Source organism: Ciconia boyciana, chromosome 5, assembly GCF_034638445.1.
Source record: "Ciconia boyciana chromosome 5, ASM3463844v1, whole genome shotgun sequence".
In the NCBI taxonomy this organism is placed as follows: domain Eukaryota; kingdom Metazoa; phylum Chordata; class Aves; order Ciconiiformes; family Ciconiidae; genus Ciconia; species Ciconia boyciana.
In genome coordinates, this window is record NC_132938.1 from 82,729,952 (window position 1) to 82,755,804 (window position 25,853).

The window sequence follows — 25,853 nt, forward strand, 5'->3', positions numbered from 1 at the left end:
GAAGGGGTTTTTTTCCTCTCCTTTAAAACACCTGAAAGGGAATTTGTCACGCAAACAAGCGAGGTGAACTCCTGGTGAAGCGCAACCACGTTTGCAGGGATCTGCCTGCATCTTCTGAAAAGGGTGGGAGTTTCTCTAGGCAGCGTGAGGTGGGAAAATCCAGCTGGATGGTCCCTAGCACAAATGAGCCCAGATCAAAGTAGGGAAACGATCTTCCATTTTCCTCCTCTGGCAGCTCAGCTGTTAATTTCTGTAGGAGGTTGCACGCCAGTGACTAAGTGGAGCAAACCCCCAGTTTCCCTCTTGCTCTGCTGAGAGAAACTCCAGCTCTCTGTGATATCGATGTCTCTCTAAGAGTACGGCAACAGCTCATTAATTTTACAAGGAGCTGAATGTATTTCTTGTTGTCAGAGTGTCCCTTCTGGAATTTTAAGAGCAAGGCAGAAAGGCTTGTTACAGGCATCCTCCTGAGTGAGCTCTTCTGGTTTATCTTTGAATGTTTTCGCAACTGCACACAGCCTAAGAAAGCGAGGGCCTGAGCAGCTGAACATGGGGATTGGGAGTTCCCTTTCAGGGAAGATGCAGTTGGAAGTTAAGATAGGACCTTGGGGGATACTGTATGAGTGGGTGTTTTGATTTTCATTTCGCGCCAGCTGCCCTTGCTACTAATTCTGGTAGGTAGTCCTTTGCATCCTTTCACACCTCAGCTGAGCATCCAGTAGAGCTCAGTCTGTGAACTCCTTTCTTTGGCCACTGCACAGTCCCTCTGCATTTTTCTAATTGCCCTTCCACTGAGTCAGGAAAAGATCAATGAGGCAGCCTCAAGACAGGCATATGATTTATTCAAATCAGAAAAGTAAGAGCAGGACAACAGTTTTAGCGACGGTGCTATATTTTAGATCGGTGACTGCAACGTTTCCTGAAGCTGAAGTTGTCTTGGATAAGAGGGAGAGAGAAATCAAAGAGTGTTTTCAAACTGGCAAAACAAAAACCACAGAAGACCTGAGACTCAACAGGAAACTGCTAAAGCCAAGACCACATCCCTGTCCGTACACTTTAGCTATAAAATAAACCTCATAAACCGAACATTCTCAGGGAAGATTGACACAAATTTAGTGTGCCCAAATCAGAGCTTAGAAACTCATTAATCTTTTGAAATTTGAGGCCATTTTGTCTTTCTTCTGCTTACATTTGAAGTGTTTATTTGATAAACTGCTGAAAACAACATCCTTTTTTTCTATTTACAAGGCAAATGTTCCAGTCCTCATGCAGGTAACATGTACAACAACAACATTAATTCACAGGCAATGGTTTCAAGTGACAGTTGGTTTTATGCATCCTGTATGAAAGATTTTCCCCTGCAGGTCCAATAAAGTATGACAGGTGACTATAATGCACAGCAGTCCCTATAAGTTGTAACACAGTTCTGCCTGGAGGGTCGGGAATCTGAGATAAATAGGAAGGTAATTGTAAAAAAATATTGCTTTGGGAAGCAAAAGAAAAAGCTTTGTTAGATTCTGATGCAAATCATATATTATGCAAGTGTCAGGGGTTTTACTGTTCTCTTTTATGGGACAGCTGCTCTTTAACTGGTAATTAATAACTTGCAAGGGCAAATTTAGCATTTCAATCAGTGCTGAATGAGAAGAATGAGTGAAATTTAACAACCTGGATGTGGAGTTCTTTATCTGTAGCAGAACTGGCAACACACATCCTTTGCTTAAACATCAGACATAAATTTGGCACAAAGAGCAACACACTTCAGACAGCAGATCCGAGACCAAAGCACAACTTTTTTTAAAAGACAACAAGTAACTATGTTCTTCTATAAGGATTTTCAAAACTTCAGTTAGACAAAGAAACATCAATGCATCTGTGTGCAAAGACCACGTGAACATTAAAGGTTCCTATGTTACAAGGAAGATCTGTACTGACCTCTCGAAGGCAGGACTGACACAAGTGAGTCACACAGCAAGACTAAGGTCAGAGGTGGGAGGAGGAAAGGAAAGGCATCTCCTTATGTTCTTACTATGTTGCACCCAGAAAGTCTTCCCTCCTGTTTTGGGGGCACAGATCCAAACACTACTGACGCTCAATGATGCCAGGCACTGTAAACCAAGCCTTGAAAACATGTTTCTACTCTGAGAAGACAAGTCTCCAAACAGTGGACCATGTTCACGACCTACACAGCTTCGAAATAAAGCTTGTTAGTTTGCAAGGAAAGGATGCATCACCAGACTGCAATTGCTTTGGAGCCCAGAAAGCCCAGGAAGGTTCTTTGCAGATGATTCATCACTGTCAGTGTAGCGCATCTGGAGGTCAAACCTTGCCCTCCACATTGCCTGAGCGAGCCCATTGTTTCCAATTTCTGCTCCTCATTATTGCCAGGCACTGTGACGTCTATCTAATCACCTGGGCTTTAGGGAGCACACTTATTGCTCTGTAACACCTCACCAAACTTACAGGTAACAGCAGTCTAAAAGGGATAATTAAAGCACATAGCATGCCGCAAGCAGTGGAGTAAACCCTCCTCAGAAAGAATCCTGGTGTATAATAAATGGTACTAAGTTTTTCCAATGAAATTTACAGCAGGAAGACCACATTTCCACAGGCCTTTTTTCATACGAAGCATAATGCAAAGTAATGGGAAAATAAGGTGGAAGAAATAAAGTGCGTACAGCTATGACGTGACAGGACATTAATAAGTATTGTTGTAGCCCCTGAAATTTTACAGGGCAGAGACAGCTCTTTACATTGAAATGCTGAATTATTTCCATATTGTAATTATTTAACTGTATGAAACATCTTGATTCCCCAGCCTGATTTCTTGTATACCTAAGGAGCTGTACAATACTTTTAGGATATTTTCCTACTCCTCAGATACTTTGTTTCCCCCCTCTCTTTGTCTCTGCAGACAAAACAATAACTGTTGTTTAAAAGGAAGATGAAGAAATGGTTCATAAAATTAAACTGTGGAGAGCAAGAAAACCAAGTCTTTCATAAAAAGAAACCCAACACATACACGTAAACAAAAAGAAGTCTCTGTGAAGGTGAATCATCTGTATTAAATTGAGAACAATAGCCTCTCAATGGATATATTTATTACGTCTAATGCAGTTTTCCCTTTTCTTAGGATTCCTTATCTCATTTGGAACCATTCAGCCTAGATTAAGCCTCACACACCGTATCTTCTTTTGATAAAGAAAAAAATGGCTTGATAAAGCTCAGAAATTGTTGGAGCAGGTCCCAGGATATGGTTGTAGATGTCTGCATGATGGATTAAAAGTGATTTTTCTTTTTAAACAGATAAATGCAATCAGTGGCTTCTGATGATAGGCTTAAGTGCAGGCACCGAGCACCCACAAAGTATAACCCCTATATAGAAATCCTATTACCTCCCAAAAATGCACACAGCAATGCTAGCTGTGCCAATTTTTCTTTAGGGCCCCATAAACTGCTTCTCTGAATCACAAATGTTTCCTTAACTCACTTTGCTGAAGCTCTGTGCAGGACCTAAGCAGCTTTCCTGGCTCTGGGTCCCCCAGGCTTGGCTCTACAGTGACAGGCAGTATGCTGTAAAGCCCAGCCTGGAGCGAGACACAGATAAGCGCTTGGCCTGGCAAAGGTGAGCACATTGCCACTCAACACAGCAGAGCTGCAGCCCATCCTATTGTTAAGAGCATGCTCATTATGATATTAATAAGTATATGAATGGTATGAATTCCCAGACGTACTGGTCCATACATGTGATCTCAACTCTTCACACCAAACCGAGCAGCAGCAAGCCTGGCAAAGGAGAGCCTTGTCTCCCTCTCCCTACTACCTGCCTTACACAATTTGCAATTGACTTCACGCAGCTCTAGTGAAGATATGTATAGCAAGAGTGGCAAGCGGCTTTCCTACACACTACGCACACTGGAGAGTTTCCTCATGGTATTTTCATCTGTGTGACATTTTACTCATAACAGGCATTTTGATTTCTTCATGGTGTGTGCTCAAGTAGCTGGTTAATGCCACAGAAATGCCACATCACACGGTATGACCCACGCCATCTCCTCTTACTTACCCACACAATATCCCACCAGGTTGAGATACTGCTCTTCCTTGCAGCTAGTCCTGCACTTTCCACTAGCTAGAGTCGCATGGGGGTGGCAGGTTAAGCAGTCCAAACTGGAAGGGCCACGGCATGTCTTGCAGGATGGATGACAGGCTGGATAAGAAAATTAACACTTGTTATGCTCTTGGTATAGTCCACCTTACAGTCTCCCCTCCCCAGAAAGCCAGCCCCTATAATAATAATTTACTCCTACAAAACATGGACATAAAATTATCTAAGAGCATCAGTAACTGCAGAGTTGTGGTTTGGAAGACTCTTACATCCTCATTTTGAATAAACAAGATGAGCAATGAGTTGTCAATTTGAAAACGTGATTTGTTCTCTGCATTAATCAAGGTATAGATCTATACAAAATATAAAATATAGATTGGCCCTTTTATTCCTCCCTCCAGCATATGCTTGTGCACATAAGAGAGAGAGTGGGATGCACAGGGGAGATAAATTAAACATCTTGGGATTGTATGAACATCTTATTGGCATGACTTTATATTCACAAGTGGAAAATCCAGGAATGATTTCTGCACAAAGCCCTCCCAAACTGAAACCTATAAAACCTGAATGCCATGCCAGCTCATTAGCTATTCTGTCTGCTAAAAGCTCAACAAAAGGATTGCAGAGAAGGTGGTTAAGATTGCTCAAAAATATTTCACTCAGACTGCTTTTGTATCCTTCCACCTTTAAAGACAGATGCCCTATTTCCATGATTTCCATGCTACAGATCTGAGGGAGACAGAAATACTATGGCTAATGATCTGTAAAAAATTCTTAAAAACTACTTTTAAAGCTCTTCTATCAATAAAAGCACACAACTTCAAAAATCTCCCACCTGAGGACTCCCCCAGGCTACATCCAATTGCTCACTCCCCCCACGGAAGCTGGGCGTTTCGCAGCTGCCACAGCATAAGGCTCCAGTGTTTAAGACCTAACGTATCATGCCCCGCCACCTCCTCAGCTTCTCAGAAATCATGCCCGTGAATCCACTCTTCAAAAGGAAGAATCACTTTTCTAGACACACCTATATGAACTGAGCTTCACTGTTCAAAAACTGCAGGAGATCTAAGCTGGCAGCGTACAGAAAGATGCCACTTTCCTGACACTGAAATTTTGTTTCCAAGACATTTACATAAGCCTGAAACTGCATAATGCAGCATTCAGCAGTTACCTCAGCTCTAAGGTGGCAGTGCACAACTCCAAAATTGATGAATCTTTACAACAGCCTGCCAAATAAATGTATTTATAGAGTTGTTCCTTGGATGAATAAATTGAATAAATAGAGCAATGGACTTCAGAAGAGGTTTCTCTTGCTAAACTTGAGGCCCCCCAGGGAAGCGACCAGTAAATTTCTCCTACTGCCAGAACAGATACATGGATGTCTGACCCAATGAATCTATTATAAAACAACACACAACTTTCAGATGACCTTGAAGGGACGAATCAGATTTCAAAGGCCTGCATTTCTGCACCCATTGTACTCAGCAGCTCATAATGAATGGCATACCCCAAAGGCCACCATTTTCTGCAAGTGGCAAACAGAATTTAATCGTTGCAGTCACTCAGAAGGTCAGTAGTCACAGTCATCTGCTTAGATGAGATCAAACAAGCTGAAGGAAGGTCACTTGCTGACTGGTGGGCAAGGCTGAGACACAAATAAATAGTGCTGTCCCCACTACTGATCAGGCATATTCATAGATGTAATGGCTTTTCTCCTGTATCTGTAGAATTCCCTCCTTCTAAACCCAGACCTATAGCTGTCAGTGGATTAAAAATAAAGCTAATTCACGTGGACAAAATGCTTATCTAGCCTAATAAAAGCAGCCCGTGCTTCAGCGTTGTCCAGTAAAGACCTCTTCTGCCACAGCACGCTGGCCAAGAACATCATCCAAGCCTACTGAAATGAAACGCAAAATATCTTCAGGGAAACAGTCCAGAGGAGCAAAACTGATTATAATTTATGATTCAATGTGTACGCCTCTCTCCCATTAGGAGGAGATTCCATTTCCTGAAATTGGACTATCCTATTCTCCCCTGAAAATACTTAAATAGCCTCATATAAATCTGACAGCATCTCTAATTACATTGAGGAACGCATTACAAAATGTGCATGCAATGAAACTCAGTAGTATAAGCTGCAGGTGCCTGCACTATGCACTCACAGTAGCAGCGATCTTCGTGGCTGAACAGCCCCTCTGGGCACTCAGAGAGACATCTGCCCTCGAGCAGGACGTGGGAAGACAGACAAGCCGTACAGTCCTGAGAAGTGTTCCCCGTGCAGCCTGCACAGGAGGAGTGGCACTCTGCGGGGAAGGGATAAACAAGAAGACAGAGAGCGCCAAATTAGTTCTAGCTTATCTTGGTTGTTACTGTCCTAGAGCACGGCTAGATTGCTTTCTCCCCAGTGACAACAAGAAGGTATTTCCTTTACAGAATTCTCTGCTTGTGAAAGGTAGAAAGGGCAGGAGTACAAAGGCTGTATAGCACACTTCTTGAAGATAAGGAGCAACCACAGACAGCTGCATATTTAAGCTTTCTTTGCACCCACACAATTCATTACTGAAACGGAAAGCTGAGATGCGCAACGCTGTGTAATACCGTTCTCCTCCCTATAAGAACTCTGGGGTTCTGCGAACTTACCAGATTCTGAAATCACCTTTCGCTATCACCCTACAGTTACTCTGGGAAGGATTTTCTACCCAGCATCAGTGCATGGTTATCATCAGCCATTTGGGAGCAGTAAGAGCAAATATACGTAGAGGTGGGCTGGCCATCTGACTTGACAGCTGGTGAAGGGAACGCTCATTACAAGGATGATTCAGCAAGAATGAAAAGAGTACAATTAAAAAGTTAGACTTCTTCACTTTTACTCGTACTGACCCTATAACAAGCCATCTTAAACCAAGTAATCTGATTAAATAAATATATATACTCATTAGTTAAAAACCTAGTATTTATTAGAGCAGTGACTCAAGGCCACAGGTTCCACTATGTGGGTCTCCATTGAACACGGAGAGAAACTTCCTGCCCTCTAGGGAGACAACACACACAGGCTGGAGAGAAGACATGAAATGAAATAAAATGATTTATACAAGTACACTCAGCTGTCTGCCAGAGAGAGAAGCCAGAGATCCTCATCACAAATGCAATGTGTCCAGGACTATCTTTGGCTCAAGGGACTGAAGTCGTATCAGAGAGAAATTTCTTACAGTTTCATCAGGGAAATCTCACGCATGAGAAAAATATATAGAGAGATGTTTCTGGGGTTTGGTGAGAAAGTCACAACCACACAGGTAAAACCTTCAAAACCAGCTTTTTAACCTACATATGAATGTGCTTCTGTTCTGCACAGATAATGTAGGCATGGTACACATCTGTTGTGGGTTTACTTTTTCAAAAAGGTGCATCTGATACAAACTTTGCCTGAGTATTTTACAGGGGTAGCTCAAAGCTTGAAATCTTGAATCTTCACACCCTTCTGCAATAAATCAAACTACTATTCTAATGCCATTACTAATACGGCAGAGCTAAAAACATGAAGGGCTGTGCCGGCATTCTTGCCCAATGACATAATTCAGCACTGTCACCAAACTCTGCTCAGGCCTGTTTGTACAGGTCTGTTCACCCATTTGAGGCAGTGATATATGGATTTCTTCACTCAGTTTCTATACCATAACCTGGACTCAGCCAAGAAAACCCATTACTTGCCAAGGAATGGCCACTGCATGGATTGCAGGCTCTACACTAATGCCTTCAGGAACCAGTCCAAAGAACTGGATGCATTACGGTCTATGTAAGTCACTGTTAAAGACAGAAACATTCCACCAAAAAAAATGCCACTTCTTCCTTTTCTAAGATCCCCTAAGGCAAAAAAAATGAGCTTGTACAGCCTCTTTCCATCAAGTTGAGATGAAGAGATAAAATCAAAATAAATGGATTTTAAATTATGTCCACCTCTAGGAAATGTTATTTGAACAGGAAGAAACAGCCATCAGTAGCATTGTTGCTACTGTTATTACTATTACTTAAGTGCTGTAGAGTCACCATCTCTACGACTGGTCTTTCCACACAGAGAAATCATTGCCATTTCTGAAAGTATCGTTTCTCCTCAGGCTTAGGGTGGGTTGTGTTGGCACAAGACGTTCACAGTCTAACCTTTCAGCCCGCTTCTGTCTGCATTATTTTCAGGCTACTGCAATATGTTTGTTGTACAGATATCCACACCGGCTGGCACAAGCTCTGTACAGCCAGCCACACTGGCTTGCTGATCCACCCAGTAAACATTCTTCGCTGAAGTCCACAACCGTTTTCTCTCAAAGCGGTGGGAAGCCACGTATATCCTCAATGTACAGCACATTAGCCTCTTTTCCAAACTCTAGTCTTCATGGAAATGCTTCCTACTTGGTATTTCAGGAGCGGTGGTGGCACGTGTGCTGCGGGGCGTGTATCAGAAGAGCTTCCTCAAAAGAAAAGACTGCTCTGGGATGTCTTGACCTGCTCCAAGGGCTAATAAGGAGACAGCTCAGTCTTTTCTGAAAACAATTTAAGGATTGATCCTGCTTCAAAATAAATCAGTGGTAAAAATCACATACTCAACTTCAATGAAAAGAAAGCTAAGCTAAGCTAAGCTGTGCAGACTTGAACACAGTCGTTTTCAAAAAAAGTACCCGAATCCTTTAGTCACAAATTATATGTAGAGTATATTTTCCCTCAAAAGTACTAGTATATGACATTCTGAAAGTTACTGAGTTTAAACATTCGTGACTGTCACAAGGCAAACACAGGAGCTCAAAGCACGTAAGAATCAAACATCGTACAAGATCACCCTGAACACCTAAAATCCAGTGCAGCCCTGTGCTGAAGGCTTTGAGCAGCTGTTCCCATCCTCTACTCACGTTTGCAGACTCCTGTGCTATCCACGTAAAACCGGACTTGGCAGTGAGAGAGGCAAAGGCCATGTACAGCTCCTTCCATGGGCTGGTGAGGCTGCAGTACGTCCTCTGGTGCCCTGCACTGAAGGCAATGAGAGGCTCCCGGGCCGATGCAGGTGCGGCAGGATGGGTGGCAACCTGTTCACAGGTCAAGAGAGCAGTCAGAGCCACAGCTCTGAGGACAGCTTTCTCAGAGAGATGGACAAGGCCCAACAACCGTGCAAACCTGGGCATCTGGTCATGAACATGAGACAGAAATGGGGGAAAACAACAGGTTTGGGTCCTCTTGTTCATCCCTCTTTCCAGTTTTGTACTGCTCTGGACAGTCTGATAATCAAAGAGCTAGCAAAGAGCGTACACTTTACAGCAACTCACAAGCTAAGAAATCTGTTCCATAAACAGATGAGGTGCTGTATTTTCTATAATGGAACAGGGATTTTAGAAAAATACTTTGACATTTTTCCCCCACCCCAAAATAACGGCTCTTTTCTTGAACAAAGATGAACAAATAATGTTGGGAAAAAACTGCGGTACTGTGCCACAGGCAGTCAATTTTCCTTTAATTTCTGGAACTGCAACGGTGAACGCAATTTCACTAGGAGAGATAGCAAGAAATGACAGTCTGAAGGGCTCATAGGAAGCATAAATTCATCTTCCGCATTTTCAGGTTTTCCATTGCTGCAAAAATGACCGTAGTCTTAGCAAATCTACTAGGTGTGTGTAGAATTTCATCTACCTCTTAACCAGCGTCAAGAAAAACTTGGAAGCAATGTACATTTATTTCAACAGCATACAGAAAAAAAGAAGTCCCCAAGATCACTAAATCCTGAGGATGTTAACGCAGAAAGTATTTGAGAAAATTTGCTTTTTCTCAAGGTAGAAAACAATCAGCAGGCAAACACAGGAATTAGTCATTGACCAGTTCAGCATAGGATAAAGGATCAGCATCATAGCTGGGTACTCCAAGCACAGCCTGACAAAAGCCAATATAGACACACTGGTTTACAGCAGCTGGGGAACTTATTCCAAACACATAGCTTACCCTTGCAGATGTCGTGATCCTGGTAAAAACCCTCTCCACAGCCCTGCAGGCACTGGCCCCGGCGCAATGCCAGAGGAAAGGAACAGGAGGTGCAATGAGTGGCCAGGGGTCCCTCACATGTGGAGCACGAATCATGACAAGCTGATAAAGAAACAGAGCACACAGAATTGAAATATTCCATTTTTTCTCCTTGAGAACGGTGTTGCTGACTACAGCCTCCTCCAGGCAACAATGAAAACTCCCAGCTGGCACGAGATTCAGCTGTGTGAACTAATGAGAGCAGAAGTGCATGTGTATTAATAACTACTAACAGTAATAACTCTCACTCACACAGTGTTTTGAATACATATCTCAGCGTGTCTTAATATGCTTCGCAAGGCAAAGAGGTTATTTAAAGCAATCTATCACAAGTGAACCAAAGAAAACAAAAAAATCAAATTCCTGTTCCCACTCACGCTTCTGTGCTCTTAACATTCCCTTCCCACAGGTAAACACCTGGGGAAAAGAAGACAACATGTGGAGGGTGCCTTGAGAGCCTTAGAAAAGGTCATGCAAATATGCCTCTTACCTCTGCATCTTCCACTGCTATTTGGGAAATATCCGTCCGGGCACTCTGAAATGCATTTCCCATCATGTAACAACTTCTCTGAAGCACAGGTCAAACACTCGGGTTGGTCTGAATAGCATGTTTCACAGAACTGGTCACAAGCTGCCAAAGAGGATAGCTCATGAATGAAAGGGACTCAATAAGCAAAGAACAACAGAGCCATCGACCTGGCCGCATAGATAAAATAAAGTAAGCCACACCATGCCTTGTCCTTTCCTTGTCAGAAAGGCATCTTTAAACATTCCTCTCCAGCACAAGTAACCTTTCGCACTTCCCTGGAATAAGCAGTGACATTCACGGAGGTAGACGTGTCAGTGCAGACAGGTATTCACTGACCTGTATCCTGTCTAGGACTCTGAGTAAGTACAAATACCAGAAATGGGTCTGCACCAGCACTCCCTCCGCTCCCGACACAACCCCCTCCAGCTAATGTAGTATGTTTTTCCTGTTCACCAACAGTCTGTGAAGAGGGAGCACCATTCTGAACAATTTCATGTATGAAAACCATCTCATAAATCTTTACGTATCTTTGTACAACAAGCATCAGTTATCAGACTGTTCAGGAAGTAAAAGATGGAGGCAAAGTTGATTGAAAAAATTGTAATTTCCCACCCTCACCCTCCTCTTCGAGTCAAAGCTTTAAGTGTGAAAATGCATCTAAAATCAAGCATGATAATGTTTCTTATCAATTCCTGTGGTCTATATTCTCCCAGGCAGTCAGTTCTGAAGTTAACTAACCTGTTGTCTAAGAGCACTATGAAACTCTGGCTTCCCTAAGTCAGTAGCACTACTGCTGCTGTATATTCAGGAGGGCCAAGCATTTTACTTAACCAATTTTTGTTTCTTTTCGCCAGTCAGACAGCCTCCCTTTCAAAGAGCTTACACCTCTCCAGTTGGGTATCGAAATGCGTGTTTTTGGTAGACGATGAAAGGCGTGAATTCTGGAGGCTGTGAGGAACAGCTATGCAGTTTTGAGAAATCACTGGCAATAAAAATAAAAATTATGGCCAAGCTGCATCAAAGTTAAATTTCCTTTTGAGCTTAAATGATTTTCAGCTACAGATGTAAGATTTCAAGCCTGCACACTTCAAAATACAGGTGAGTAAAATTTACTGGTATAGACATCAACCAAACTGAAGGGGAACCTGGTCAAAGTGAAATTCATCCAGAAGCGGCCAGAATAGCAACGATTTTGTCAACACGCTCCAGGTTTTGAGGCCTCTCTAGCTACCTGTGGCTCAGACAGACCTGCATGAAGACAGACAACCCCTGTGTCATTTCTACTGACTATGCTGGTCAGTCCTTCAAAGCAGCGGGAGGTGGCTGCCAGCAGAAACCCAGACTTGACCTGAACAGTTGTGGCGAATTTTAGATTCTTTCTTTATTTGAGATTTTTTTCCCCTTCACGATCTGTTTGACTTAGGTCTTTTAATTCCCTCCAGCCATCTCTTCCCCTTTTCTCAGCAAAACTTCCCAGCTCCCAAGTCTCATCTGCTGTGCAGGTATTAGTTACTGTGATGCTGAATTATAATCAAATTTACAGAAACCTGCTGGCAAAGGCCATTTTTCTTTCTGCAGACAAATGGATTTGTCAAGCCCTCAGAAACAACTCAGTTAGGCTTTCATGCTGTTCAGTGAGGGAAAAAGCCTTAAACCTTTCAGCATCTGATTAGCTTAAATGAACTAATAATCTTACAAACAAACAGTAGCTTTCCTCATGCGATATGTATGCACAAGGTGCATTTGGCTTCTTAGACATCAATAAAATCACAGCTGCTGCATGGCTAAATGAAATATTGATTCCTTTTTTGCAGAACATTTCTCAAACTTCTTGCAATTGGAGAAGAAAACAGGTATTTACCGCCGCAGACTCCATCCTTTGTGTAAAATCCCTGCCCACAGCTGGCCACGCAGAGCCCTGCTTTTAGCACGCATGATGTGTCTTTGCAGGACAAACAATTGTTCTCAGCAGCACCCCAGCATGAGGAACAGGACTCGTGACAAGCTGCAGGAAAGAAAGGTGCAGGATTAACAAAGAATCAACTTCCAATCATCCCTTTAAAACGAAGAGTTTGCAGTAATTCACTTTTTTTGCAGTTTTGTTCCTTAAATTCACAGGCATTCCCTGCCTCAGAAAAGGAAAAGAAAACAAAAAACCACTGCTCTTCTTAGGTTAGTATCTTTCATCCCAGTCATCTCAGGGGTACAATTTACAGCTTCATTTTGTACGTGCAACATGATGCGCAGTATACATCAGAGCAGTTTCTATAGCTGTAATCAGACTAGGAGGAGTGTTGGTAACACCATTAAGTCCTGTTCATCCTGGTGTTAGGGGCTGTACAAGCACAAAGGGAAACGGAGAGATCCCATCACACGCTACTTAAACAACAGACCTGCAATCAGATCCTTGCAGTGACTACTGACATTAACCCAGCTCCATGTACAAACACAGCAATTAGACTGCAGGGCTGCAATCAAGATCCTGCAAAATTAAAACAAAGACAGCTTACTTCTACAAACAACTCCTTCTGCCCTTCCAGGACTCTGCACCAGCGCAGAAGGAACTGACTTCTGGCTGTTGGCCGATCTGGTTGGGCAGGTCAGAAATCCTCACATGCTCAGACTGAGTAATTCCTGGGGAAAGGTGGGCAGTGGGTCCCAGGCCCAGCGGGCACTGCATATCTTTTTCTTGACATTGCCAGCAGAAGAAAAGGGGCATTCCCTCACTGAGCTGAGATACCAGCTACTTTTCTCTCTGGGTGAGCCATGTATCATGGTTGGGACACAGTAATTTTTCAGATATTCCTGAAGTACATCACATTCCTGCAATGCAGGCAGTATAAATGTCCTCTCTGTGGCATCTGGGTACAGGAACACATAGGCAGAACACAGTGATCCTCGAGCATGATGACATCTTACAATTACACTAATACCTGTATGGAGATCAATTCTGCCTCCCAAAACAGCTGTCGAACAAGCCACCTTATTCGAAACTGTACAAGATCAGCTGTGGGGGAAATTCAGCCCACTGTGGTTACTGTTGATGAAATCTGTGACGCAGATTCATCTTAAATCCTGTGCTACCAGTGCTTGCAGGAACTGCAAATTACAGTTCCTTTAGCTATTCGATTTTTTTCTCAATTACACCCAAATATGTTCCAAAGACATTCTTAAATTTACTATTTCACAATAAGGCAGGTACATGCTTGTGCTCCCAGACCACGGCAGGTGGGAGAAAACAGAACTTTTTGACATTTGCCCTGTATCCACAAACACGTCTGAAGTTGCACCCACCCAAGAAAAACTCATCTGCGAGTAGTCTCAGTGTAACGCAGGAACCAGTGGACACAGCAGCAGCTCGTCCACATAACTAAGAGCACATTTACATACGGAACAGTGACAAAAGCAAACACCTTCCTGCCAAAATAATCCCCCTAAGCGAGAGACAATTCATCCTCTCCCCAATAACAGGTGAGTGAAAGCGTTTGCAATCCAGGTAGCCGTAAGTACGTTTACAGCAAACCAGTGATCGCCACCACTCCCATCTCACTCCTGTTTTGTACGGCTTCTATGCTTCTTCTGTCTGCTTCAGGCCATAGTTGCTCTTGGGTTTTTTAATTAATGAGATGGAGCACCTCTGTTTGTGCTTATACACGAATCACACTGCACAGCAGAAGATAAACACCCCACCTTAGTGGATCTCACCACTCCCCAAGGCAGGGAATTCTTATCATCTCCGTCTCATACGTAGGGAACTGAAACACAGAGATGTGACGTGACATCCATGGAGTTAGAAAGGGGAATTTTTAGGGGGCCAAGACATGGGACATTTGAGTTCATGCCCAGCACATAGTCCTTTGACCTTCCAGATGTTCCTTCTCCACCCTTCTACCTTTGTTTATTTTCCCTCTTCTCATCTTCTTCTATTGCCTTGTAACTAGATGTTTGCTTTTCCCCTTCTCACCTTCCTGCACCTTTTTTTTCCCCCCACTTTATTGCTGACCTCTCCAGAACACCGTGGCTCTTCTAGTTCCTGAACGCTCCTATGTGAGGAGTGTTTCATAAGGACGCTGAGCATCCTGCACCCAAAAGGATCTTCCCCCCGACTCCTACAGCAAGTGCCGTCACCACTATAAAGCACATCTAATTGTTGCTGAATCACAACACAATAAATACCAAACATCCCATCCCGAGGTAAAGATTGTGCACACTTTTCTGCTCCAGTTGATAATTTCCCTTGCTGATAAAAAGCTGCATCTTATTCCAGCTTGGATGATTCTCATGGCATGTCTACGCTCGAAAGTTAACTGCAGAGTATGAGTTCGTGCTGTAAATTCTTAAGTACTGAAATGTCCTCACTTCACCTTCCAGCCGTGAGTATTTTGCTCCTCTCTGAGCTCACTCTGACTTTCGACATCTTTTTGAAAAAGTGGACACCAGGACTCGGGATCCTCTAATTACAGACTTCTCACTGCACAGCTTGACCCCCTCGCTGTTAACCTGTCTCAATATGTTGACAGGTCTGAACATACCCAGTTATTTGTAAAGTTCTCAAGTCCTCTCCGGAGATGCTGCTCCTTTCCATGAGACACTTTTCTCTCCTGGCAGCCTGGCCTCCAGACTCTTGTTTTTAAACAGGCAGCCTTGCATACAGCTGTATTAAAAACACACTTTTGATGAAAGCCAGGTCAGCTGGGCAAATGTGCTTTGGCTCCCACCGTGCACCGTTTGCTGCCTGCACTAGACCAAGTGCTCCCGAGCACATCCTCAGCTCAGTCTCTTCTCTCAAGCAGCTGCCTCAAGCTGTCCCTCTGCGTAGGCCAAAATAACGTCTTCACCTCCCGCCAGCACCACATGTTTTGCTGGATGTAAGTCTACCATAAACAATACCCAGGCTGGAAAGGTCTTTGGCACGGCTGGACCCACATCCCAGGCTCTTCCCTGGACATGGTGCCCAGCAGTACTGCCTCTCTGCACAGCCTGCGCACGGCTGTTCTGCTGGGCTTTTGTCACCACCACCACTGTCCCTGCCCACAGCTAACTGCAGTGCAAACAACCCTCCCTCCCAGCTCGCCTTCCCTTCTGGCTCTGGCTCTCTTAAGCCCTTCTACGGACACATGGCCGTAGGGCTAATGGAGAAGCAGACAGGCGGGCCCAGCCCACCCCTCTGTTTTCTACTGCCAAAAGAAACTCACCACAGATGTTACTCTCAACACAGCCACGAAGAAAGGGAGTGAGACAAGAAGGAAGGGTGTTTTAGACAAGGTGGGCTAAGAGCACTCCCAGTGTCATAACTTCTGGTGGGGAAACCTCTAAAGTCTAGACTCAAGCCAGGTAATGATATAAACCAACATAGTCTGCAGGCTGGAGGAGTTTAAGATCTTACTTCACTCCGTCTCTCCAGTTCCCAATCGGCTCTCACTGGCCCTTGGCAAAGATCCTGCAAATCATCCTGCGTATCACAGCAGCTTTCAAGTCTTCTAGTGAGGCAGCTGTTGTGTTAAAATCGCATGTCCTCCTAGATGAGGGGTGACTTCTGTGGTATCTCAGCTATGGAAAGGCTACAGTGAGAGAAGTAAAGATGAAGTACAACCTACCAGAGGTGATCAGACCTTCTGAGAAGCTGCAGTGGATTTGTCCAACTGATATGAAACAGACCCTCTGGACTCAAAGCTACTAGACAGAGGCCAGGCCCAAATGGCTTCTTTGAGACAGAAAGGGACAGAAAGGGAGGGGATCTAAGTAGCAAAGTTTGGAAGAAAGGAAGGAAAGGAGAAATAATGCAACCCAATTTTTAGCAAGACAGCCACATTTAGCATTTGGAAGCAGTGCAAACGACTCAAAGTACAAGATCAGTAACCATTTCCTCAGGTGGGCCAACAAAAAAAATGCAGCAAGACTCAGCTCTGATGCATTGCTCCAAACACTAGCTCTGCTATGCAAGCCCTCCCCAGGAACAGGCTCCACGGACTCCTCTGACACAGCTATTTCCGTATGCGAGGTGGCAAGTGCCTGCAGGAGTTATCAGCTGCCAGTCTCTAGACGACAAACACGCACAGCCTGATTCATGCTCCTACAGATACAATCCTTCACTTCTCGTGCTTGCAGCGACAGGCACCAGGCAATTTATTTTCACATATCTTGAGGACTTTTTTGTCACAAGTCCAGCAGCTACTAAATCCCAGCCAATATCTCCACTCTGTTTGCCATCAGATGGTACGACCGCAGCTGAGTTGTAAGCAGTGGACCCCCAACATGTAGGACTTGGGTTCATACGGATGGGACAGCAGCCCCAACCCATTCCTGCCCTGTGTTTATACACACTCACGCACAGCCTGCCTGCAGAAGCTTTGGCTCTTTCAGCACTGGATCACTGCCAGACTCAACAGCTGCTCCTCGCCCAAACAGCCAGTCACCAACTCCACTGAAAAAGCAGGGGAAAAAATGGAAGCATTCAATGAGCCACTGTCAGCTAAAACATCTTTAACTACAGCAACTAAGTGGCTGTGCGAAAATAAATTAACAGAAGTGACTGCATCGCCAGGAAACTGTTTTCACCCTTCCTGGCTATTTTCAGTTCAGATTTGTAGGGGCCGTTTTGCATTGCCTCCTCCCTTCAGTGTGGATATTGGACTTACACGCAAGACCCTGCAGCTTAACCAGACACAGCTGCTGCAGGAAAGATGTTCAAAAGAATATAGTTGACCTACCATTTGCAATAGGGTGGGCTTGCTCTGCCTCAGCTGACACAATGGTATTCATTGAGCTGCAGTAACATTCTTTCCAGAAAATCAATGTTAAACAGACAAAACTTCCAGGGTCTCGCTTCTTGGTTGAAGCAAGAGCACTCCAGTGGCTCCCGAGTCTTTTTCTCTGCTCTGTTACTCAGGAGTCTTTTTCTCTGCTCTGTTACTCAGGAGTTGCAGGAGTGTAATGTAGCAGTCACACAGAAGTGACACAAGCCCAGGCTTTTAGAAGATGAGAGGTCCTGCAAAGTGATGTTTCTGTTCTTTCATGACTGACCAGAAGTCAGAGAATCAATTAAAGATCCACTCACCAAACTGTCTCTTATCTGCATCAGTGCAGGTGTAACATTCCCAGGTTTGACAACAGCAGGAGGGCTAATGCAAATGGCATCCCAGCAAGAACACAGTAAGAAGTCACTGCTTGGCTTTGGGAAAGCACAGAGAGGTTCAACCGCTCTGTGCTGCATGGTACTACCAACCACCTCTAACCTGCCCTCCTCACCGTGAGCTGGGCAAGCTCAGCTTAGTCATGTTCAGTCATTTATTCTCAAGGTAAGCCTCCGCAGCCAGGATACGGCAGAGGAAAACAACAGGTCATTAATAAAAACCCAAGTGCTTTGCTACAGAGCGAGCTGGGTCTGTTCGTGTCAAGTTACGCCTTTCAACATTCGCATTTTGGGAGATCAAAGCAGAAACACTTGAGTTCTGCCTACGCTTTTGAATATCTTGAAAACATAAATAATTAAGTTAGAAAAATGCAGTGAGAGCACTGAACACTGCAAGTCCTTCGAGCCCTTCTGTTCTACCAGGCAGCCATCTTTTATTTTTGCTTCTCTTTGCTTTGCTTTTTATGGGGGGTTTCTTAACTGTTTCCACAGCCTCTTTCTGACAAGGAAGACTTCATCTAGCATTCTGCTCTAAGCCTGATACAAACTGATCCATGATCTTTAAATACACTGCTACATAACTGAACTTAACACCTTTTATTCTCAACTTTACTTTATTTTAATGGTTTTAATTACTTTACGGAAGCAGGTGGAAGGATGGGGACAGAAAACAACCCTGGTGTAAGATTAAAATAGGGCAGAGATCAAACAACTGTATTCCGAAATTCGAAATAGATTCAATTAGACCAGACGTTATAAAACATGAACAGAAGGAAAGACTGTGCTTTGTTACAACGCAGACAACAGTGTTCCAACAATAGGAAACTTGGTCTTATAGGTCTTTTTTATCTCCAGAGCGAATTCCACACGAGGGAGTTTACTGGAACTATAGCAATTAACACAGCCTAGTTCACCCTTTTTGTGATTTTGGAACACGCTTATTGCAGATGTTAAAACCACTATGAGAAAAATATTTCTGAACAGTCTAAGGCTCATCTGGACAACCAGATTAGAGATTTGTAAAAATAAAGAAGATACAAAGAAAGAGTGAATGGCAATGAATTATGGACTGGATCTGAAATTTAAGACTTTCTCCGCTGGTTTGACTTTATGCAGAAAATGCAGCCAGGCAGAACTAAAGCAAATTGGTTTAATTCCCTTGAGGAAAGAGGAACAAATTTTCCCAGCAACTTTCAGCTATAAGCATGCGTGACTGCAAATTTGGATGGAATGTACAATCAGTAATCTACAAACCAGTAATAAAAAGAAACATCAGCCTTTCCCTACTGCTTCAGCAGTACACGGGCACTGCCAATTAAAAGACTAGGAACAGGTGGAAAGGAAATGGTAAAATAAAATCAAATTAAGTAGAAGATTATTTGATACTTAAGTCTATAAATTCTTTTGGACTGGGTCTCTCTTTTCTATTTATATGTGCACAATGGGGCCCTAGTCTATAGTCACTGCTGGAGGACAGAGGTTTTTCAGACTTTCAAAACTTGAAACAAATGGTCAGCTCTTCAAGGCAAACCACTTCAGAAAAGGAAGCTGGACTTAGAATCTAAAGTGCTTTCCCCTGAAATCTGCCAAAAGCCCTAAGCCTGTATTTAAGCAGGAGGGCTAATTCCAAAGAAATTAAAGTGATGGCTCAAGAAGTTCAGCATGTGCTCCACCCCTTTGCTGAATTAGAGCCGCAGAAATAATTAGAAGCCTTCTAAAAAGGTCAACATCAACAGGAGAAAAGTGTTAACTTTAGAGAAAACAATTAAACTGTCATGGTGAAAAAGCAGCTGCCTTACAGCTTGGGAAAAGTACAAATATTTCAAATATTATGAGCAGGGGAAGCTCATAAAAGCACATCATACTTCCATCAAAGAGGAAACTGTAACTTCACAATCTTATTCTCAGTCTTTCCAATCACTAACATACAGGATTTAGACACATCTCAGTGTTTTATAGAATTACTAATTTACTTTGTAAATATGCTTCCTGAGAACAGTTAGTCCAATCAACTTTCAGGAAGAGGGCACCATATGAAACAAATGAACGGCAAAACAAAGCAAAAAAATTTTCGAAAAAGTATTTTTTGTGCGCTTTTCTGAGTTCTATCAATCCCCCATCCCTCCAAGCAATTTTCTATGCACCTCAAAGTACTGTCTCCTGAAAGGTCTGGCATTAGCAGCTGCAGTTAGTCTGCGCTGAACTGAAAGAAAACCCCCATGGATCAGATTGCCAGGCATGGCTCAAGGTGCTATATCCTTAGTAAAATTAGCGCGTACATCCTGCTCTGTACCCTTAATACCCCAAAAACCACAGTCACATTTCCAAAAGAAAATTCTGAATTGAAAGAGAACAGTGGTGAAAAAACACAGTGTTCAAAAGCAGAGAGTTTTAGACCAAGAGAACTGATCTGCTGAGGAATTTTAATGAATATTTCCCCAACCAGTAATCAGTTTTACAGTGTATGACTTAGCTCCTCTGTTCACTCCTTCCTTTACTCTAGGGTGAACATTAACACCTATGTCAACAGCAGATCCCTCAACAGAGAGTATCTCTAATAGCTCGGGTACAGCTTTTGTCTGCTGTTTTGCTATCACAAAGTATTGCAGTCATTTTTCGTTTTGAGTTACCTGTGCAGAGGAGCTGATCCTGAAAGTATCCCTTCCCACACGAAGTCACACACTGCCCGTTCTTCATTAGCAGGGATGTCTGGCACGAGGAGCACTCAAATCCATTGGTACAGGCTGAGCATGTTTCATTGCAGGCTTCCAAAAGAAAGAATAGAGAAGAAAGATGTATTAATGCCAAATGTCTTGACGCAGCAAGACTCCCCTGCTCTGATAAAAGGAGACAATTTTGCCTCATTTTGGCAAAAGAGTTTGAGAATTTGCGTTTTTCAGGGGCTTCCACCTGAAACCTCCTGAAGTCTTAAGCCCATGGTTACTACTCAGTATGTGCCTGAATGCTTTTCCAAACAAAGCCTGGCGATCTCTTTATAATAAGCCTGTGGGATCCCACAAACAAAAGCACAGCAAGCCACAGAGAAGACAGTCATCTGACAGGGTATAACCCCTTGCAGAAATTACCTAAGCAAGTGCCCCCATCCTGGTAGAAGCCCGATTCACACGTCTCCACACAGCGCCCATTCTGTAGCTGCCTCCTTGCGTCTCGGCAGGCGTTACAGTGATCAAAGGACTGAGAGCAGGTCAAACAGTCTGGGTGGCACTCAACTGGCACAAAGAAAAGACACAAAGGTAAAAACCATCAGCAGTGTTTTCAATCAGGAAGGCGCAAAACAATACAGGCTCAAAAGTCAAAGTGAAATTTATTACTTATTTCTGTTGGTGGTTCAAGGTGTGTTAGTTTTGGAGTGGGTTTTTTTCCAAGATTGCATGAAAGGGGCTAAATATTATATTGCTGTATTCTAGTATGTGAGAAGTTATTGCACAGACTCAGATTTTCTAGACTATTGATAAAAAGGATAGTCATTGTCCACATGGTTTCTCAGCCGTAAAAATCGTAAGGCATCAGGAATTAATGGTCCAAAACAACCTGGATTTGAGTTTGCTTCAGTCAAAGCCTGCAGTAAGTCAAGACTGTGCCCATGCCAGGACAGAGTACAGGTGGCAGACCACTCCTCGTCCAGTCAAAAGCTTTATGTCACAGCACCATAGCAATCATTTCCTGACTGCAGGTATTTTCTCAAATGGCACGGCTGCTTTCTCTGCAGAGGCCAAGGGAAGGACTACGTTCCCTTTACTACTGAGCTACTTTTGCTTGCTGGAAGAAAAGCTGTCTGTTCCTTCCTGACAAGTCAGCAAAAAGGATCCCAATGCTGAAAACCCTCCTTCATTTACACTAAATAACCTGCAAGTTTCCAGGGACATGTACCTAAGGAAAGAATCAAGAGCTACAGAAGACATACAGTTGAAGATAACAATGAATCCACAGTGATAAACAGGAGGAATGAATAGGAGGTTCTGCCTCTATCCATTTCCTTCCAATAACTTTCCAAAGGTATATGCAGCCCCATCCTTCCAGTCTCACAATGAACTAAGTGGAGAGGTACAGAATAGACAATTTTTCTCTAGGTACAAAAAAATTCCCTCTGCGCCAACCCAAATGTTCTCAGTGAGAGGGCATATTTGCTAGTTTTCACATAAATACAGCTATGCTTAAGGCTAGATGCTTTACACTGCCTGAGAATGAATGGGTTCTCTCTGCCTGCTTCCCCCAGCACATCTGTGAGAAGCAGCAATAAATTTTTACTGGCTTTAAGGAAGCAGATGCGTTAGGGACTGATGCTCTGGGCTCACAGATTGAACTGCTGCAGGCTGGATTTTGCATTTGTTTCTCATTCCGTTCAATGCAACACAGAAAAAGCCAGAGGGAAAACAGCAGGCTTCAGTAAATGAAATTTCCATTTACCTTTTAGGACACAAAAATGCAAGTCTGGCTCTGTATGTCCAATACCATGACTTCAAAGCCTGTATTTTCCAAAATGCTACCATTACAGAAGCTAAACAAAGAGGCCCGATTTTCAAGGGTAACCAGTACATAGTGGCACTTCTCGATAAGAAGGAGAATAGACGGGTGCTGAAAGCACTTTATAATCTGTCCCCTCCTTAAGAGCCTGTGAAGATGCTGTTCCCTTTCGAAAATCCAGGACAATTTTATCTGAACTCTCCAAAACCCATTTTCCTCACTTTTCAATTTGTAGTGCTTTGCATTTTTATTAGCATGCAGTAAATAACAAGCTTTAAAATATTAATATGGCCAATGTGCTAAGGCACTCCTGCAAATGACAGCATAATTAAACTGTGAAGCTATTTTCTTTTTACTGAGATAAAACATTAACTGGAGCACTCTGATAAAACCAAAGTTATATGAATGCAACAAGAAGAGCTACCAACATGAAAAATTAGCAAACCACAGCTAAAGCCTACCAACTATGAAATGTAAATCAAGGAGAACGACAATATCCTGGAGAAAAATTAATTTATATGCAAAATTAACATATAAGCTAAGGCTATCCTAATCTTTGCAGACAATCATTAACTGGCAGCCATTCACCCTCAGGTGAGCTTGTGGCATAACAGTGTAAGCAGGTTCTTTCTTCTTTTCACTCCCAAGGAATAATCAGGCGCCCATAAACTCCAAAACCCATGATTGGATTCAGAAAGGAGCAGTCCCCTGCCTTATAAAATTCATGTTGAAGAAAAAACAAAAAGACAAAACACTTCCAGAACACCAACGCCAAGGAGAAACTCTTTTGCCAAAAGACAGCTACCATTTAAACCAGGGGAAGTCACTGGCATCCTTTGGATGGAAGCTTAAACCTCCCTAAGAACCCCAATTAAATTATATGGAAACCAGTTAATTAGCAACTGTAAACCAAAGACAAGTTAAAATTCAACGCAGGTATCAGACCAGTACTGGGGAAGTGAGGGCTGCAGGGATGCCAGAACAACTCCCGTGCCAGAGGTGTATGCGACGTACACGCTCCCCCCCAACAGGAGTGATGGTAAGAAACGATTGACCCTGGGTCTGTACCTGGCTCGCAGTGCGGGCAGCAGTCGCCCTTCACCTCAACAGCCAGGCTGCCCAGCGGGCAGGGTGGGCAGGAGCGCTGGAAGCAGGTCACCTCTGCGTCCCGGCATTCACATTCTCTGCACGGTCCTTCTTCCCATTTCTCTCCATTCTGCACAAGAAACACCGAATGGCAGCATCAGTAGCAAAGGAGAGCCTTTGCACAAAGTGGTTTTGCCATGCATGGAAATCTCTGGGTAAACTGCAAGGCTACATCGGTACTAGTGGTAAATGAAACATTTCTGGGACTGTTCCAGCACCGAGGCCTGCCGACATGGGACTGCGTGCCTCTGTACCATTAACCCTCTTGCCCTCTTTGTCTTTCCAGAATCAGGCAGCCTGCAAAGCTCCTACTGAGAAGAGTCCTTGGCCTGTGAACACCTGAACACATTCCCTCTCAGCATTCCCTCCAAAGCAGGGTGTTTTTCAGTTAGCATTAAGTCCTTTCTCCTTCTTCACCTCCCTTCGTTTTCTCTGACTCAAAGCATTTTCTCCTGTCTCCAGTTTGCTGCCTCACTTGTCCACTTCTTTTCCACAGCCCGGTAACAAGTGCTTGAATCTGCTCTGTATCTGAACAGATGGATACCCGTAATCTGTCCTCTGTCTGAATCTATGTCTTTGCATAATGACCTTTTTCTCACACTTTAAATCTCTTTCTAACCTTGACAGCATTTGACTTCCTCTCTTCTATTGCCTTGTTTTCCATCACCAAGGACTGGCCGGAACACCACAGAGATGAAGAGGTATCACTGGCTTTCTTCAAAACTCCCCATCGCACCTGACACCTGTCTACTTTTACTAGTCAATGGAGGGGAGAAATCTTGCACCCACTGTTCCCCTCCTGCCATCTGCATCCCTTGGTCTGCTCAAAAGGCCACCAAAGCTGCCCTCGGCGGCTGAGGCTCTGCTGGCACCATGTGAGGAAGTCAAAAGGCAGAAAAGAGAGAGCAAGCGTTTTAAATGCCCATGAAGCTTTAGTGCCAGTTCCTCTCTTAAAAGATATAAAGCACAAACTGGAATAAACCTGACACCTTAATATGTTTTACCTCACTTGGGTCAGAGAGAGAGATCTGAGGAAGGAAAGGGAAGTATTAGCATTAAAAAAACCAGAACAGTATTAAGCTTCCCATTTCTCACATCTATGGGCAAACTGCAGCAATTAGCTCCAGTCCTCATCTGTCAGAGCAATGAAAAGTCCATTACTGGTACATTTAAACCAAGATACTTAACATTTCCTTTCTATTTAACTTCAGAAGGAAAGTTTCTTGAAAATATTCATAAAATAACAGACTCCCGTTGCAGTAAAAATTATAATCAGTGGGAAACATAGGCAGAAAGCTTTACATTGCCCCAGCTAAGTAGCCTCTACTTTACAGGATTGAAGTCAGGCATCTTTAACTCCATGAGATGTGCAGGAAACCTCTGAGTATGTATAGTAAATATTAAAGGGAAACGATTGATTATACCGCACAAAGGAAAGCAAGGCAAACTTAAACTCTGCAGCAGATGCACACACCACGAACAAGTGCATTCTGGAAATTGTAGAGCAACCTGCAGACAATATTAATGGATTATTTTTCTGCTACACTTGCAAATAATATCCTTTTCAGACCTGGAAAGGGAGAGCCAATTACCCTTTATGAGCAGAACTCACTATTACGTGCTCCAAAGTACCAGGATACTCACAGCTTTGGTATGTTCTTCGTAAACACAGTAACTATTACTTGAAATACATTCAGGACAGCACTTCCCATCTACGTGAATTAATTCTTCACCCTGTAAAGAGAAAGGTTGCAGCAATTCAGATGGAATCAACACCACCAAAAATACTGTGGAATGCAGAGGCAGAACAGCTCTTGCCCTGGAATGCAATCTTCAGTATCTAATTTCACCTTATCTTCTCTCTATCCTACTTCATCTCTGTAGGTACCGTTTGAAAAACGTGCTTAGCGAATACTGCAGTTGCAGAACAAACCTCAGAAAAGGACAGGGAATTCAGCGATAAGGCCATTATTTCATCCCTAAATCCCACAAAGAAAGAACCCCCCCAATATAATCCACTGCAAGTACAGAGAATAGGAATGGCGTATTTTTATTATGAATCACTAGGATTTTACTTGACCACTGTCAAGATTTCAATGCATAGAAGCTTACCTTCATTTTGAATGTTCAACTTTTTTTCCCCCAAGAGAATTTCAAAGCACACGCTCTATTTATCCCAGATGGAAAAAGCCTGTTCTTTGTTATAACTGTACAACTCCACAGAATCCACTTAAACAACTTTGGTTTGAAGATAAGAATTTAGCAGCAGGAGAAGGGAATAAAGTGCCCTAATTTGTCACAACTTTTTGTGCCCAAGTGGAAGCTGAATATATTTAGAAAAGAGGAAGACTCTGTCCTAGGGAACCAGGAGACAGCTCAAAAGAAACAGCTTCTATATCCTG

General features: G+C 43.3%; 1 protein-coding gene across 1 annotated transcript in view; it reads right to left on the reverse strand.

The window, feature by feature from the left end:
- FRAS1 (Fraser extracellular matrix complex subunit 1) overlaps nt 1-25,853 on the reverse strand; it is a 177,204-nt gene that overhangs the window by 73,495 nt on the left and 77,856 nt on the right. The window contains exons 11-20 of the mRNA XM_072863417.1: nt 25,096-25,185; nt 23,374-23,521; nt 20,907-21,050; nt 20,451-20,585; nt 12,550-12,693; nt 10,650-10,790; nt 10,082-10,222; nt 9,004-9,177; nt 6,271-6,411; nt 4,067-4,210 (exon numbers count right to left, since the gene is read on the reverse strand). Coding sequence (XP_072719518.1) covers nt 4,067-4,210; nt 6,271-6,411; nt 9,004-9,177; nt 10,082-10,222; nt 10,650-10,790; nt 12,550-12,693; nt 20,451-20,585; nt 20,907-21,050; nt 23,374-23,521; nt 25,096-25,185 — 1,402 coding nt within the window. The remainder of the gene's footprint in view (nt 1-4,066; nt 4,211-6,270; nt 6,412-9,003; nt 9,178-10,081; nt 10,223-10,649; nt 10,791-12,549; nt 12,694-20,450; nt 20,586-20,906; nt 21,051-23,373; nt 23,522-25,095; nt 25,186-25,853) is intronic.